Raw genomic sequence first — 14,688 nt, forward strand, 5'->3', positions numbered from 1 at the left:
TTACTCTAATGCACCGGGAGCCGGCTCGAATTCTTCCCTGCTTCTAATTTGCTTTAGATGAGAGGAGACAGAAAGCCGTACAAAAGGCGCACTGCTTCTAGTCAGCAGCCGCCGGTGGCCCTGAAAGATCAGCCATTCACGGTGGAGAAACACATACACACAGAAAGACAGAGAGAGAGAGAGGCACTCATGCACACACTCATACAGGGACACAAATGAAGGGTCATTAATCCTTCTGAGTAAACTGGGAACTGTGGAAAAGTGTGCCGGGCAAAAGAGTTTGTCATCTCTTTACAGGGAGAGTCGAGAGAGAAAGAAAAGGTGGAGAAAGAGAGAGAAAGAATGACAGGGTGGAATAAAAGTCAGAAAGAAGGCTGACAAACTTCAAGGTCACCAACGTTCAAAGGTGACCCCTTAAATAACAGGTCACTTTATGATTAGATTATACATCGTACAAAAGGCTTTAAAAAAAATCAGAGGTGGCCTTTAGAGAAAAATCGGATGGGATGAAGTATGAAGGGCGTGTGTGTGCGTGTGCGTGTGTGTGTGTGTGTGATGTTGTGGGGGGGTATGGGGGAGGGGGATTTCAATAGTTTCATTAATGCAGCATGAGGTAAGCATTTGACAGCCAGGAAAAGAGGACAAAGAGAGCAAGAGCGAGAAAGAGAGAGAGAGAGTGCCCGCGAGAACCTCACGTTAAGCATGCGAATGGCTCTAATGGTCCATCTTTAGGCCCGATCTCTCCACAGAGAGTTGGGGAGGGGGGAAAAAAAAGGATGACTTCATTACAGCACAGGCAAGAAGGCGAGTGTGCACCGAAAACCCTGCCTCGGCTTGCAAAGGTCACGCCCACGAGCGTGAGGTTAAGCTTAACTGCTGACCGTCTGACTTCTGTCCTCGGCAGCTCGCGGCCAGCCCGAGCGCTCTGCCAGCATGCCTCCAACTCAACATCTCAATCTCGATGCACTCCAGAACGTTTCACACTCACATGCAAGGTCATGCATTCTATATACGCTAAGAGTCATCAGCTTTGATTTCTTTAATTATGTTTGTAAGCTATAAATATGTTCCTCGCCCCAAATTTAGATGAAAGAATAATCCAGTGTGCTGGATTCCCCCCCCCCCCCCCCCCACCCACACTGCCTGCTCTCTATTCAGGTCGGCTTTATAAGCTAATAATAAAGGCACTCGAACTATACTCGCACTACAAAGAGGTCCCAAGGGTTAGGTAGCTTCAAAGCAGATGCACTTAGTGGTCAATGAAGGCACAGCAGCATAAACAGTCATTTAAAAAAAAAAAAGAGAGAGAGATGCTAACCACCAAACGGTGTAACAGACAAAGTGTGTGTGTGAGGGAAAGAGGTAAAGAGAAGGTGGAAGAGGTGAATTATACATGCTAAAGCATGCACAGGCTGACAGGCGAAAAGCTTATAGGTTACAGGAAAACCCGGGCCAACGTACAAAACAGGAAGACGGCGTGGCAACCACAGGGCCAAAAGCAGAAAAGCGCATACCTTTAGCTTGGAATGAAACTCGCGAGATTTCCGCCGGGCAAGAACCTGAATGTGACTAGACACCTGTGGGGTCAGGGAGCGGGGGGAGGGAAGACAAAGGAAAAACACAGCCTGTAACCATAGTGATGAGAACCCCCCACCCCCGCGACGGGGGGCGGAGTCAGACCTACCTTGATGGCGGCTTGGATTTCACGAACTTTCTTTCTTGCTAAGACCTGTATGTGACTAGACACCTCCATTTTTTGAAAGAAAAACAAAAGAATACAGAAAAGTAATTACAATTTTTTTTTTTCACCGTAAGAACACTCAAGGAAGGATTTAGCAGCAGGGCTTACTAGGAAAGAGGAGAAGCGCGGCCCAAGCTCGAAGCCACCAGCAGCACCGGCTTGGCTCGCCCTCGGCTCTTAAGTGAGCTGATTAAAGAGGATGCAGGCTCCTTAAGCACATTAAGAAACAGCAGATGTGCTCAGCTGCACGCTGAATGAGAATGGGCATGTCTAGTGGCCTTTGGGGACTGAGCGCTTTACCTAGCGGCCTGTGTAGCTTGCACTTCTGCTAAGCGCTGTGTCACTGTGATTCGGGAGGTCCAGAGGAAAGGGGGGGGGGGGGGGGGGGGTTGGCATGCTAATAATGGCTGCCAATCAACACTCCAACGCCACAAAGTCACTTGCACATATCTGAGTGGTGCAAGTGCTCCTTTGACCTTTCCAATTTAATTACAACAATCACTTCAGTTAAGATGGAGCTTATGCAAATCAAATTAGGATGTAATTGTGGCCATGTTAGCACATTGTTGCAATGCTGTTACCTTGCTCTTAGCTTGAAGTACACATGAAAATGACATTTTAAACCATTAAACATAATCTACGAAGAAAAATAAGTTGTTTCATATTTGAATGCCTAAAAATGGACCTTCTCAATCAAAAGGCAAGGGTCTCTGAATTAATAAGCGATTTGAAAATGCCGTCTAAAACAGCTAGTCGGATCGTTAGCTAGCTGCTTGTAAGCTAGTTCACATCAGGTGTCACAGTATCAGGTCTTGATTTGCATTTGTATTCCAGCTATTTATTGAGTCTTAACCGAAATAGAATCAGCGGATTGCTCATCGCTACGAGAAACAAAGTTGTTCTGTGTTTTAAACCCGCCTAATACATGGCTTTGGTTTGATTTGGGTGGGGGCCGACAGAAAAGAGCGCATCTTGGAGTGTCCTGGACATGCTCCACTTGCTCCAAAGTAGCTGCGCAATGAAATGAAAATGTCACCGCTGATTTTCTTCAGTTTGGCAAAGTAGGTTCAGTGTAGTTAACTACTTTTTCTTAGTCGTTAGTAGTGTCGCTAGCTGATTCATCAAACGGCTAGCTTGGCTGTAGCTTAGCTATTTTAAATCACGAGTTTGTAGCTTAAGAAGTTACAACCCAATGTAGGGGATGTGTCTCCTCACTACTTGTTCCCTACACTAGAGAACCATGTGCACTATGTAGAACACTATTATACGTGTAACTGAACTCTATCAAGACTGAATCAATGACTACGTTTACATGGACAGCAATAATCTAATTATTCTGAATAAGACAATATTGTGTACATGTATTTCACCTACTATATAGTAAGTAAGTACGCGGTTTGGGACGCAGCCGTGCTCTCGTTTCTCGTCAAACAGTTGAGCATTGCCGTGTGTGTACGTGTCCTGTCGCACAATGCGGTGAAAACTCCCACACGACGTTAATAGTGTGATTAAGGTGTGTACATGTCTGTAATGCACGTCGATAATGTGACTAAAACAGGAATATTCCACACGTCTTAATTCCATTTGTGTTTACTTCGAGAATGACTTTAGTCGGATTAAGGTCATCAATAATCGCTGTTTACATGCTAGTTTCTTAATCAGACTATCATCTTAATCGGTTTATTGTTGTCCATGTAAACGTACTGGCTGACTAAATAGGTGTGTGGGGTGACTATTTTTTCCACTGTGAGAGAGATTTATTTCTTTCTATATGGTCTTTGAGTATGTGTGTGTGTGTGTGTGTGTGTGTGTGTGTGTTGGCCAGAGCCCCAGTTCAGCGTTGTGCCGTCATGCAGCTGGATAAAAAAAAGCCTACTGGAGGAGTCTCTGCATAGTGCTCCACTTCCAAGGTCACATCAGTCCATTTACTCCCAGCCAGGGCATGCAGCAAAGCTCCATGCTAGTGTTTGTGTGTGTGTGAAGAAAATGTTTATTTTACATCTAAATGCTATGTGAGTCTATTTATAAGGATATATAACGGTATGTGTGTTCAGTAAGTGTGTGTGTGTGTGTTGGCTGGGTACTAGAATCTGTTCCATAATCTTTTATGCAGAAGCTCAGGCAGCAGGCAGGCACGCTCACCGCTGCTTCTTACCTGCTTCCTCGTCCTCGTCTTCCCAGTGCGCAGTTTGATGTATCTGGCGATCAGCTCGTTCCGACCTGAAAGCGAAAGAACGTGAGAAGATGACATATCTGCGGCCGATCTTCACGTTCATGATCAGATTCCGGTCTCTGTGTTCAGCCTCGCTGTGTATATTCTTCATTAGGCCCAGCGCACGGGGCTGTTTTCTGTCCGCCGAGCAAACAAACACGTGTCATTTAAATGCAAACGCACGACACACATGGTATTAGCATGAAAAAAGCCGTGTGACTCTATAGCCTTTCAAATTAATCTAATTTAAGGCCAATTTCTCCAAAGCCTCACGTCGTGAAAGGAAACAGATCCCGACATTCATACTGTTACAGCCCATAATGGCAAAGGAAATATGTCCATTTAACGCAGTGCTGTTCTCGCTAAATTATAATTAAAGCATGGCTTTGTAGTGATTTCCAATTAATGGCAGCTCCAAACATTCTTCTGCCCTCGGCTCACCCCTAATTGCCCATGCGAGGCACAATGACCCCTGCTTAGCCTTTTCATATGTTAATAACATGCCGCCACCTCAAAACTATTACGCAAATTATAGGTACGGAGCCGCTCTAATTACGTGTCCAGCTGGATCCGATGGTTGCCATAGAACTGTTGTTTTCGATTTTAAATCTGGGCCAGTGTAAGATAACCAGTTTCTATAAACAGACACAGTGTGAATGTGGGGTGCAAGTTTTTATTTGAACATTAAACTATTACGCTGTTTTTGGAGCCTGTGCTGTAAATAGTCTAGATCTGGGGTCGTCAAATGGTGGACCCGGCAAAAAAAAAAAAAAGTATTTCAGCGTATCGAGTACTTGAAAAAATACTGCAGCAGAGCCGATCAATATATCAGCATCCTTAGGTGAACATGAACCAGCTCGGAACTGTAGCAGATTCTCTGTTGCGGCTAATAACGTGCATTTATCCCAATTATTTATTTACCTGAAGGCCACTCAGACCAGAGATATTAGAGACACAGAGAAAGGGAGGATTGATCATATATATGGAATATAGAGTATAGACTAGACTTCAGTACGGGAGATGCTGCTGGCTGTGCCAATGCTAGTGTGTGTGAAATGAGGGCACACACACACACACACACACACATACACGAGCAGGCTGCAGCCTCTGCCTGCTGTGCACAGGGTGAGCTCGCTGTGTTCAGGTGGGCTAGATGAAAGCCAGCAGGGCCGGGTAATGCCTCTTGAGCTTCTGCCATTACACACCTGTCGCGTGAAAAAGAAGCTCACTCTGTGTCTGTGTGTGAGTGTGGGCACTGTCCTTCGCCAGCTAAAGAACGACCACCTTTCCATCAAGTATTGACAGTCACACACTCCGCAGCTATGCTCTTTGCTTAACAAATAGCCTTCGATCAATGAGACATTAAATATTAATACAACTAACAGATCTAAAGCAGTTTAAAATGATATAAAAGCTTCTGCAAATTGTGGCATTTGGACACTATACACCTCAGGACTCATTTTCAGTGTTTATATGCTCACAAAGTCGGAATTAGCTTTCGGGTAAAGACAACCAAAATAATAATGAGAAGAAAAAAACCCCCACAAAAAACAAAAAAAAACGAAAAAAAAAACATGCCACTTAAGGCCCCACCCGACAGGTGCGCACTGCTGCCTTGCCTCAGGCCCATGTGTGTTTGAGAGCGTTTTGGATGAGTCAAAGTGTGGAGGCGGTCTTGCCTACTTCTTCGTTAAGGCTGTACCAACAGTCATGTGACCCAAGAACAAATAAACAGCATCTGGGAGATCTGCAGCTCCAGCCCGCCACCCCAGCATGCCTGCACTGTAATCTCTCCCAGATGAAGCCGGGGCCCTCGCCACTTTCAATAATTCACACACTGTGTACACATAACATGACAATAAGGCCCATTCATGCAGACGCCCCATTCCTAGATCAAAGCTCACAATCGGCCAGCTGTAAGCATGCTTACTGCTGAATAATTCATTCTTTTCACCGGCTTGGAGGGGGAAAAAAAAGCCACCGTGCTCAGCGGGACCAGGGCAGTGTGCTTTCTCTCCTATGTTTGCAGTGCAAAACAACGCTGGCACAAAGAAAAGTGCACACACACAAAAAAAAAAGAAGCAGGCCAAATTCAAGGCTTCCAAATCCCCTGCCACACAAGCTACCCCCCATGAAGTTTAGAAGGAGTAATTCTGTATGTCTTATAAGCTAATCAGCACCAGTGTTTTATTTAAGAGGAGAGTAGAGCTATTACATGTGGCCCAAGTTGCCCCTGCCCCGTGGAGATTTCTTAATAAAAGTATTAAAACGAGGCTTTTGGATGAACAAGGCATGCTCCGCAGTAATCTCTGTAACTCTGTATTAATCATGACCGCTAAACTCACTGATGTCCGAAGGAAGTTGTGTGGCAAAGTTTGATGTACTCGAAAAAAAAGGAAAAGTAAAAAAAAAGGCAAACGAGGCTGGTCCGGGTCTGACGATCTAAATTTAGATCGAAGGTTTTTAATCCTGTTCAAATTTGGGTAGACATCCTGACGTTAGTCCCTATTGCTTCCACATGTACTTTTTTACAAACTCCACCGCCTTGTTCCTTGTTATTATTACATGCTTTCCAGGAACTTGTCAGGGGAAAAGAAATGTAGCTGCTTTCATCTGTGTATTTCATTTGTAACGTACATATTAGCATCAGCCTCACTAATAAGACAGATTTAGCAGTCAGCTAGTTGTATCTCTACACAGCACCTCCTACTAGAAGTGACAGTGTGGACTGTCCAACTCCTGACCAAACCAACTCCTATTGAGATCCATCAGGTGGGGAATTGGAATAGGACGTCAGCCTGTAAAGGAGATCCCGTCACTTAAAACAGCAGGGGAAGGATTAGGTATTTATGAGGTTACCGCAAAGATTCGAGTCGAGCTTTTGGGAGAGAGTGAAAGTGTTTTCTCCACCCTCTTTGGTAAGGGGAAAAACTTGTTGTATGTGAATAAGTCATGGAGGTCCAGAGACATATCAATAGCCCTCAAACGGCAGTGGCCCACAATGGAGCCTTGAGACACCCCCACCACCCAGATTGGCCTCCAGCAGCTGACTTCTCTTTCTAGTAGAAATATAGCTTGAGCCCCTCTCCGAGGCTGCTGGACTGCCTCCCTTTCCCTACTCCCTGCGGAGGGGCTTTCAGGACACCCTCCATAGTGGAGAGACTCCCTTAGCCTTTACCCTTCATATGCAGAGAAAGAAAACCTCAAAGCTTTCTGTGCTTGCATCGGAGGTGGTTTTAAATCCAGCCGCCAGGCAGGCAGAGGCCCTTCCTCGAAACTAGGCGGAGCACTGATTATCTGCACGGTTTGAAGCTGAGATGTGGAAGTCAGCTGAGTGGGGGGATAGCTAACTGCTTTTATTGAAAAGTTCCCCCTCTTTCCCTTTATCCCTCCCTGCCTCCCTGCTTGCCTCTGTCCAGACCCTCCTTCAATCAGTAGGGTTTACACAGCTGCTCGGTCTGCAAAGCTACCCTTGACTACCCCCATCGCAGCTCTTCTAACCTCCACCCCCTGCTGCTTGCAGTGCAGGCCAGTGTGATTTACAACATATTCACTTTCCAGTGGCACTTTCTGACCATGTTCCATCACACTCCTTTCATTTAGGGGGGGGATTTCAACTGCCCTGCTTTTAATTCACTCCTCAGTGAGTTATTTCCTCTGGGTTTTTTTTTATTTATTATTATTACTTCTTTCTCAGGGTTGCCCAAACAGACCAACTGGCACAGTGCGAGCAGTTTTTGAACTTTTATTTCAAAGCATAAATTTGTAATCTTAATTAATGTGTCTAGACTCGCCCACTATTTGAGGTCTGCTCCGAGAGCCTGAGTCTTAAACTGAAGTGCTACTAAATGAGCAAATCATTACAGTAAATAAAAGAGAAAACGTGTTATATTGTGCACTTCATAATCATCATCACGCCAGTTAAAAGGACTGCTGTTCAAACTCCAGATTTGTGTTTTGGGAATGAATCAGTGGTAAAGAAGATCTACAGACTTGTCCCCTGGATTAAGCAACACGTGGCATACCCCTCCTTTTTTCCTCCCAGAAGCCATAGTCCTCTTCACCATTGCCAACGCTAATATCCGTCTTCCTCTTAAAGAGGATGAAGGAAAACTGCCATTGATTCTGCACCCAGGGGAGGTGGGGGGTGGGGGGTGGCCACAAATACGGTCCCATCTTACTCCCTGCCATCACAGCAAAGCAGAGATGATTTAATCAGAGAAAGACTTCAGCAATAAACAGCATCTTCATTTACTTACCACATATTCAAGTATTTTTGTAGCATTATTTGATTGCTAATAACATTGCTCTGTAACCTTATTTTGCAAAGCACTTATTTCCTGTAGCAGCCCTTTTGGTTTAACAGGCAAGACCGTGCTCACATCTGGTCCAGCGATGATGTCAGTGCATGCTGGATTGTGCTAACACAGGGTGAGATTCAGCCAGCAGCACTTGCACACATGCAAGACATCTCTTCATGTGGCTTTTTTTTCCCCTTGCACAGCACTCTGGGACACAAGAGGTAGTTTTTCAAAGCGTGCAGAGCTCTGGTTGATCTCAGCACCACATCCAAATCTGTCGTTTATTCTCATTAGGTTGTAACTTGGTAAGTGTTACTTGTGACAGAGGAACCACGATCACAATTTTGCCTGTACTTAACCTTAATTAGCCCCCATGAAAACTCAACATGCCCACTGGATATAAACTAAGCGTAATTATCTGGGACAATGATGTAGACCATGGGCAGTTTTTGTGTGTGTGTGTGTGTGTGTGTGTGTGTGTGTGTGTGTGTGTGTGTTCAGACGATCTCTCAGTGAAATGTGTGCATTAATGGAAAAAGAGTTGTCAAGGTTGCACTTACTTGGTAGTTTGTAAAATAGGACATTACATTAATTGTCTAGAATGTACGTGTACTGTGAATCCAGACACGTTAGTGCAGGAACATTAAGTCGGTTCGGTTTGTTCACAAAGAAAGCAGTAGAGACGGCTGTCCTGTTCCTGTCCTGTGGGGTATCAAACCCAGACAATACCCCTGCTATCCTGTCATGCGTGATAGATGACTCAAGGGTCTTGGGCTTCCATTAGCATTAGAATGGACTAAACCAACAATATGGAGGCATTCAGGCAACCTCCAGACTCCAAGGGTCATTGGCAGGGTTTGGAAGCCAGAGTGTGTTGGTGTGTGTTTGAAAGTGGATACCAAGCCTTTTACTCCTGTGAACAACAGCGTTCTAGGAAACACTACTAGTGAGGATGAGAGGCCATTTAGAAAGAAAACAAAGGAAAGTACTTGTGTCTTGGAAGCTGAACGGAAAAGAGATCTGACATTATATGATGGATGTCTTCAAGTTTCCAAACGAAATATCATATCGAAGACCAGAAAAGTATCCAGGAATCTCCTCCACAAAACCTTTTAGCAACATGTTGCAACTGTTGTGTCATTCACTTAATTTATTTCAAAGCCTGTGCACTTTAAATAAGTCCCACATTTGACCCACATTTATAAAGCTTTTTAGAATAAAAAGAACTAAACCAATCAACTCAGCGTGACTTGGAAAGCCAAACCAGGGGTAAAGAGCTCTTGTTCAGAGATGTATGGTAAATTTGACCTCTTGAATAAGTATGGCTTAAGAGGTTTGTAGGTTAGCGTGTGCTGATCTCAGTCATAATTAGGGGAAGGGGAACAAGAGCTCAGTGCGCCCGACCAATGAGATCCATTTAGAAACGGCACTGGATAACAGCTGCTGAGCCCAACATCTGACTCCTGCCAACCAGCTGCTGATCATGACTAGCTTAAACACCCAAACAGTGGGGCCCCAGCCTTTAGAGATGACCAAGTCTGAGAAAGGCTTCAAGGTTAAAGTCACCACGCCCAGTGCTGTGGCAGTCACACCCACACCACCCTTTCTTTTTGGGTCACAATGCTACACTCCCTGTCACCCCTGCCTTTACAAGCTCAAGGTTCAAGCCTATATGTTTTACAAATTGACCCTATATGTTTTGCAAAGTGAACTGTGGGCCTGTTGGGAGTCCTCGGTCTACTCAGGCTGTGGCCCCGATGCCATCTGCTGCTTGCTGTGTAGAACAATGTCTCTCATACACACTCGGTGTGCTCTTCTAACCATAATTTGTCTCTTATTAACGCATGGCCAGTGCTGTCTTTTCCTGGATAGAGTGGAACCATAAACAGGGCTTTTTCTGTAAATAACACTTAACTTGTTTGGTTTTTTTTTTCTGAAATTCCCACAGCTATTCCTAAAAGCATCTTAATTATTCCACAGAAACGCTTATCAAAAAGACAAACATCAATAGCCTATACTTACATATTCTGCTGCGTTTTGTCTCCAAAGTGCCCTGGGGAAAATGAATAATTTTAGACTAAAGGTAAAGCTACATGGAACAAAATCTAACTTGTGAATCTTGAAACTAGACTGATTCAGCACAGCTCACCTTTAATCCAATGGCCAACAAAGGATTAATTCTTGGCCAATCATCAATCAAAAGCAAGACGTTCTTTGAAAAACACCTCAAAGAAGAAAAAAAAAAAAAAAAAAAAAAAAAGGGTACTACAATTCAATACAACCACACATCAACCAAAAGCTGGTGAGAAATTACAACACAATTTCCTCTGATTCTCAGTAGAGAGCGATTATAGGAAGCGAATTCTAAAAGCTCGCAACTGTGGTCTAGAGCTAGCAGAGATCAGGAAGTACTACATGCCAGAAAGAAACCACTAGTGTTTCACATCCCACCATCACACCTGCTGACTATATATACCACTCAATCCCTGTCACCCTAAAATGCTGCTCTTGTGCAGCAAATAAAAGCATGGTATGCAAGCCGGATCTGCAAGTATTCACGGTTAACAGAGCGATGAGGCAGCAAACTGTGAGCTTTCTTTCAGTCACATGACCTCCTGATAAAGGTCAGAGAGCAGTAACTTATGAGATAACTTACTATAAAATAAAGTCGAGTGTCAGTGTTAGATTTAAGACTTAATAATAGATCATCCGTCTTATGAGTCACACTTGACTGCAGATCATTTCAATTCTCTATTAAAAGACACTTAAGTGTAATGAATACCCTTTTAAAATCAATACAAAGTTTCCAAACACAAAAATGGAATCGATACTTAACTCCCGGTGACCCGGGTTAGCGCTAAAAGCCTGAATTATGAACGTTCAGACGGACGAAGAGTGTCGGGAGGCTGGGGATTAATGACTCGCATCCATTGTGCAAACAGACAAGCCAACGGCAGAAATCCGCAGGTGCTCACCCCAAGCCTTCTCAAGACAGAGAGGATTACATTAGACGACCTCTCATAAATCCCCAGAGCGCGGCCGCAGGTGGGGAGGGGATTCGAGTCGACTCGGCCATGTTTGTCCTCTCTCACTCCACTCCTCAGTGTTTGTCAGCAAAGCAGAAGCCACTCCAACCTTACTGAATCTGCACAAGCTCCCAGAAGGCCAATTAATGCAGCCAGTCCTCCACGGCCTTGCTCTATCAATTAGGAGGCGCAATCATCACATACATTACTGTTGATGCAGGTCTGGTCAGGAGGCTCTTTCAGAACAGAGAGAGAGAGAGAGAGAGAGAAAGAGAGAGAAAGGGAGAGAGAGAGAGAGAGAGGGAGAAAGAGAGAGAGAGAGAGAGAGAGAGAAGGGGAAATGCAAGGCAGTAACGAGGAGTCCCGAGAGGACCGAAGAAACGGAGGAACTCAAGTCCTGCTGATGTGTGAACACGCCACCGACTAGCACCTCCCAGCACGCACACAGTCAGACGCAGGGTTAAATCAATATTTTCAATCTCTCAGGATCAATCCTGCATCTGAACATGAAGAGAAACCTGTTAGCAGTCACCAATATGTGTAAATGAAAAGCCAAACTTCATGACCCTGATGCATCACACACACACTCACACTCACACACATACACACACACACACACACACACACACCCCATGTCGCACACCCTTCAATTCCCACTTTGGGTCTTCATGCTCTGGGCCTCAATCAATGTCAAACTCCCTCAGCGAGTTTCACAGCTGCAAATTGCATGGGAATTTCTCTCTTTTTTTCTCTGCTCTGACTTTAACATTCCAAATCAAATCCTACACCTGGTAAAATTCTCAAGATTACCTCTCACTTAGTGCATTTAGTGGTTTAACGTTCGGCAATTAAGAGGCAAAAAATAACGGGCAGGTCAAATGATCCAGAATCAGAATGGTCCATTTATTTCAGTAGACTGTGTCTTTAAATGGTACAAAAACGGCACCCTGTTATACACACACAAATGCAGCCAATCGGAGCAGTGCAACCTGAAACCAGTCGCTGAACACGCTCACTCCGTGGTCTCTCAAACCCAAAGCAACGTTCCTTCAAACGTTGTACAAAAGACAAATGTCTTGAACATCCATGGTCTTTGGTTTCTTAAGCTTTTCGCAAATTGCTATGGTGATTAGAGTTGAAAATAAAAAAAATTTAACTATAGACTACAGGGAACATGGACAGAACAGAGTGTCGATCTAAACAATGTCACTGCTGATAAAAGAACACCCTAAAACACGTTAAATATGTTGATAAAGAATATATTTGATGTGCTCAGCAATTATGCTGCTAATTAGTTTGTTTTCTTGCTGTATTGGAGTTTCAGCAGTTGTCACAGGGTGGACATTGCTAGCACGGTTACAATAGCATTTAATAGGAGTCAGTGACCTCAAACATAAGGGATAACGCTCAGATTTTGCCGTTAGCTCCTAAAAACAAAAGAGCAACGGCTTCTTTTCTTTCAATGTCATATTAACGAGAAATCCAGAGGACAAGCAGGGGAGATTTCGTTGCAAATGCAAAGTTCCAGCGTGCAAATACAGCGATACGACACAGTAAGACGCAAGTAAATCACCGCGGAGACTCGGCTCGGCTGGTTAGCGGTCTATGAGATAACGAGTACGATGGCGTTCGTTAGCATGACAGTTGAAGCTTTGGGAGCTAATCTGTTTGAGCAGAGTGTACAGATGAGGAGGTGAGAGAGCTGGACAGGCTAACGGAGTTAAGCACTGCTGCATCACTCTCTTTAGGCAGAGATGAAGTGAGGGCTAAGTGGCACTGGCACCACTATCGACGGGCATTGTGGTTATTGTGGGAAACGATTAACCAAAGTCAAAATAGACCGACATGTTGAAAAAAGGCAACCCTTTCATTACAAAATAAATCTCGGACACAGCTGATCACGTGTTCATTAAGAAAATGAATATGCAAGTCGTTCAGGCTGGATTTTCCTTTAAGTTTCACTGGTAGGTCTATGTGGTTCTTGTACTCTGGCCATTTACTTGATAACGAGAAAAGATTAAAGTACAAATGTTTTACGTTCCTAGATAGATTCGAAAGTTCTCTTTATCTTCTGTAGCGTTTGCCGAGTTTACGTGATAAGTGCGTGCAGTTTTGCTAATAGAGCAATACGAGATTCCCCAGCACATTCCATACTGATGAACCCGTGTGAAGTTTGAAGCCGCAGATTGCTTGCAAAGCAAAAAGCCAGACAACGGTCTTCTGGGAGTGAAAAAAAAAAGCAAGCCTTATTTTTTCTTGCTCTGGAATTCATTAGGAAACTAAATCTCAGATGGTTGCATTTTTTTTTTACCCATGTGAAAGGCTAAAAAAGAGACAAAGTTTTTCAGCGCTGTAGCTTAGAAACATCTTTTGAGAAAAGGGTTGTCAATAAGATTACATCTCGCAGTGTAACCAAACAGCAGACACGAACGCCTTGGGCATTTGGTTTAAGGTGGGCGGTCAAGCATGGGATGGGTCGGCTAACCTGAAGCACGTGCTTTCACCTGGTCGGTCCAAACACAACTCGTTTTAAAAGGATATCGCTGGATAATAAAATAAATCTACAACGTCGTGGCAAAAATTCTATTACAATAACCGAGTTGAAGGTTGATTATTTGGCTTTCAAATCCTGTAATGTGCTAATTTCACGTATAGTTTAACAAATATTGCGGCCGAATTTTGAAAACATATTTCTAACTGTGCTTCTGAAGCATAACCAAATGGAATATCCGCAGCCGCAAAAACGAGAGCTTGGCAGTTTTCAAACCTTCGGGGCTTTGAAGCAATAAATTACACAGAACAGATCTAATCACCGGAATCAGCAGAAGGCCAAAGAAAATAAAACAGCAGTTCTTTTTAAAAAGACAAGTTACCATTTCAAATAACCAAGGTGCCTGTTATAAAGGTATAGTGGTTAAATTAATTGGTCTGCACCATAAAAACCAGAAGAAATAAAAGAATGGAAGTGTGACTAGCACCTGGGGTGAGTTTTCAGATGAGACCATATGGTTTTTTTTTTTTTACTGCCATCTTTGCCTGCCTCAAGTGTCAAATGGACAAATCCTCGCCAGGAGAAAACTACTGGTGCTGATTAACTCCAACACCATAATACTGGATTTTGGTTAAGTGGTTAAACTTGGATACTAATAAAATAGTCATGACAATACAATCATGAAGAAAAAGTGGTGACTGACTAAAGACAAATTAATACTACGGGACAATACAAGATAAATCAAGTTCAAGGTCTCTACAAATATTTCAACATAACGACGACACTGTGAAAGAATTGCGACTGGATGCAGATGCAAATTCCCTCTGCTTTCGTGAACGAATAAGACTCTGTACCAAGGACATATCCACCTGTCGCCGTTAAAAAAAAAAAAAAAACACCATGTCTTCAGCTATATT

General features: G+C 43.8%; 1 protein-coding gene across 7 annotated transcripts in view; it reads right to left on the bottom strand.

The window, feature by feature from the left end:
- The window catches only part of tead1b (TEA domain family member 1b), a 75,062-nt gene that overhangs the window by 20,174 nt on the left and 40,200 nt on the right, over nucleotides 1-14,688 (bottom strand). For 3 of the 7 annotated variants that reach the window (XM_053683050.1, XM_017478054.3, XM_017478056.3), the window contains exons 4-6: nucleotides 3,897-3,961; nucleotides 1,685-1,747; nucleotides 1,515-1,577 (exon numbers count right to left, since the gene is read on the bottom strand). In XM_053683050.1, coding sequence (XP_053539025.1) covers nucleotides 1,515-1,577; nucleotides 1,685-1,747; nucleotides 3,897-3,961 — 191 coding nt within the window. The remainder of the gene's footprint in view (nucleotides 1-1,514; nucleotides 1,578-1,684; nucleotides 1,748-3,896; nucleotides 3,962-14,688) is intronic. The other 4 variants (XM_017478058.3, XM_017478060.3, XM_017478059.3 and 1 more) reach the window with 2 other exon arrangements.

The sequence above is a fragment of the Ictalurus punctatus genome, chromosome 10 (genome assembly GCF_001660625.3).
Source record: "Ictalurus punctatus breed USDA103 chromosome 10, Coco_2.0, whole genome shotgun sequence".
In the NCBI taxonomy this organism is placed as follows: Eukaryota; Metazoa; Chordata; class Actinopteri; order Siluriformes; family Ictaluridae; genus Ictalurus; species Ictalurus punctatus.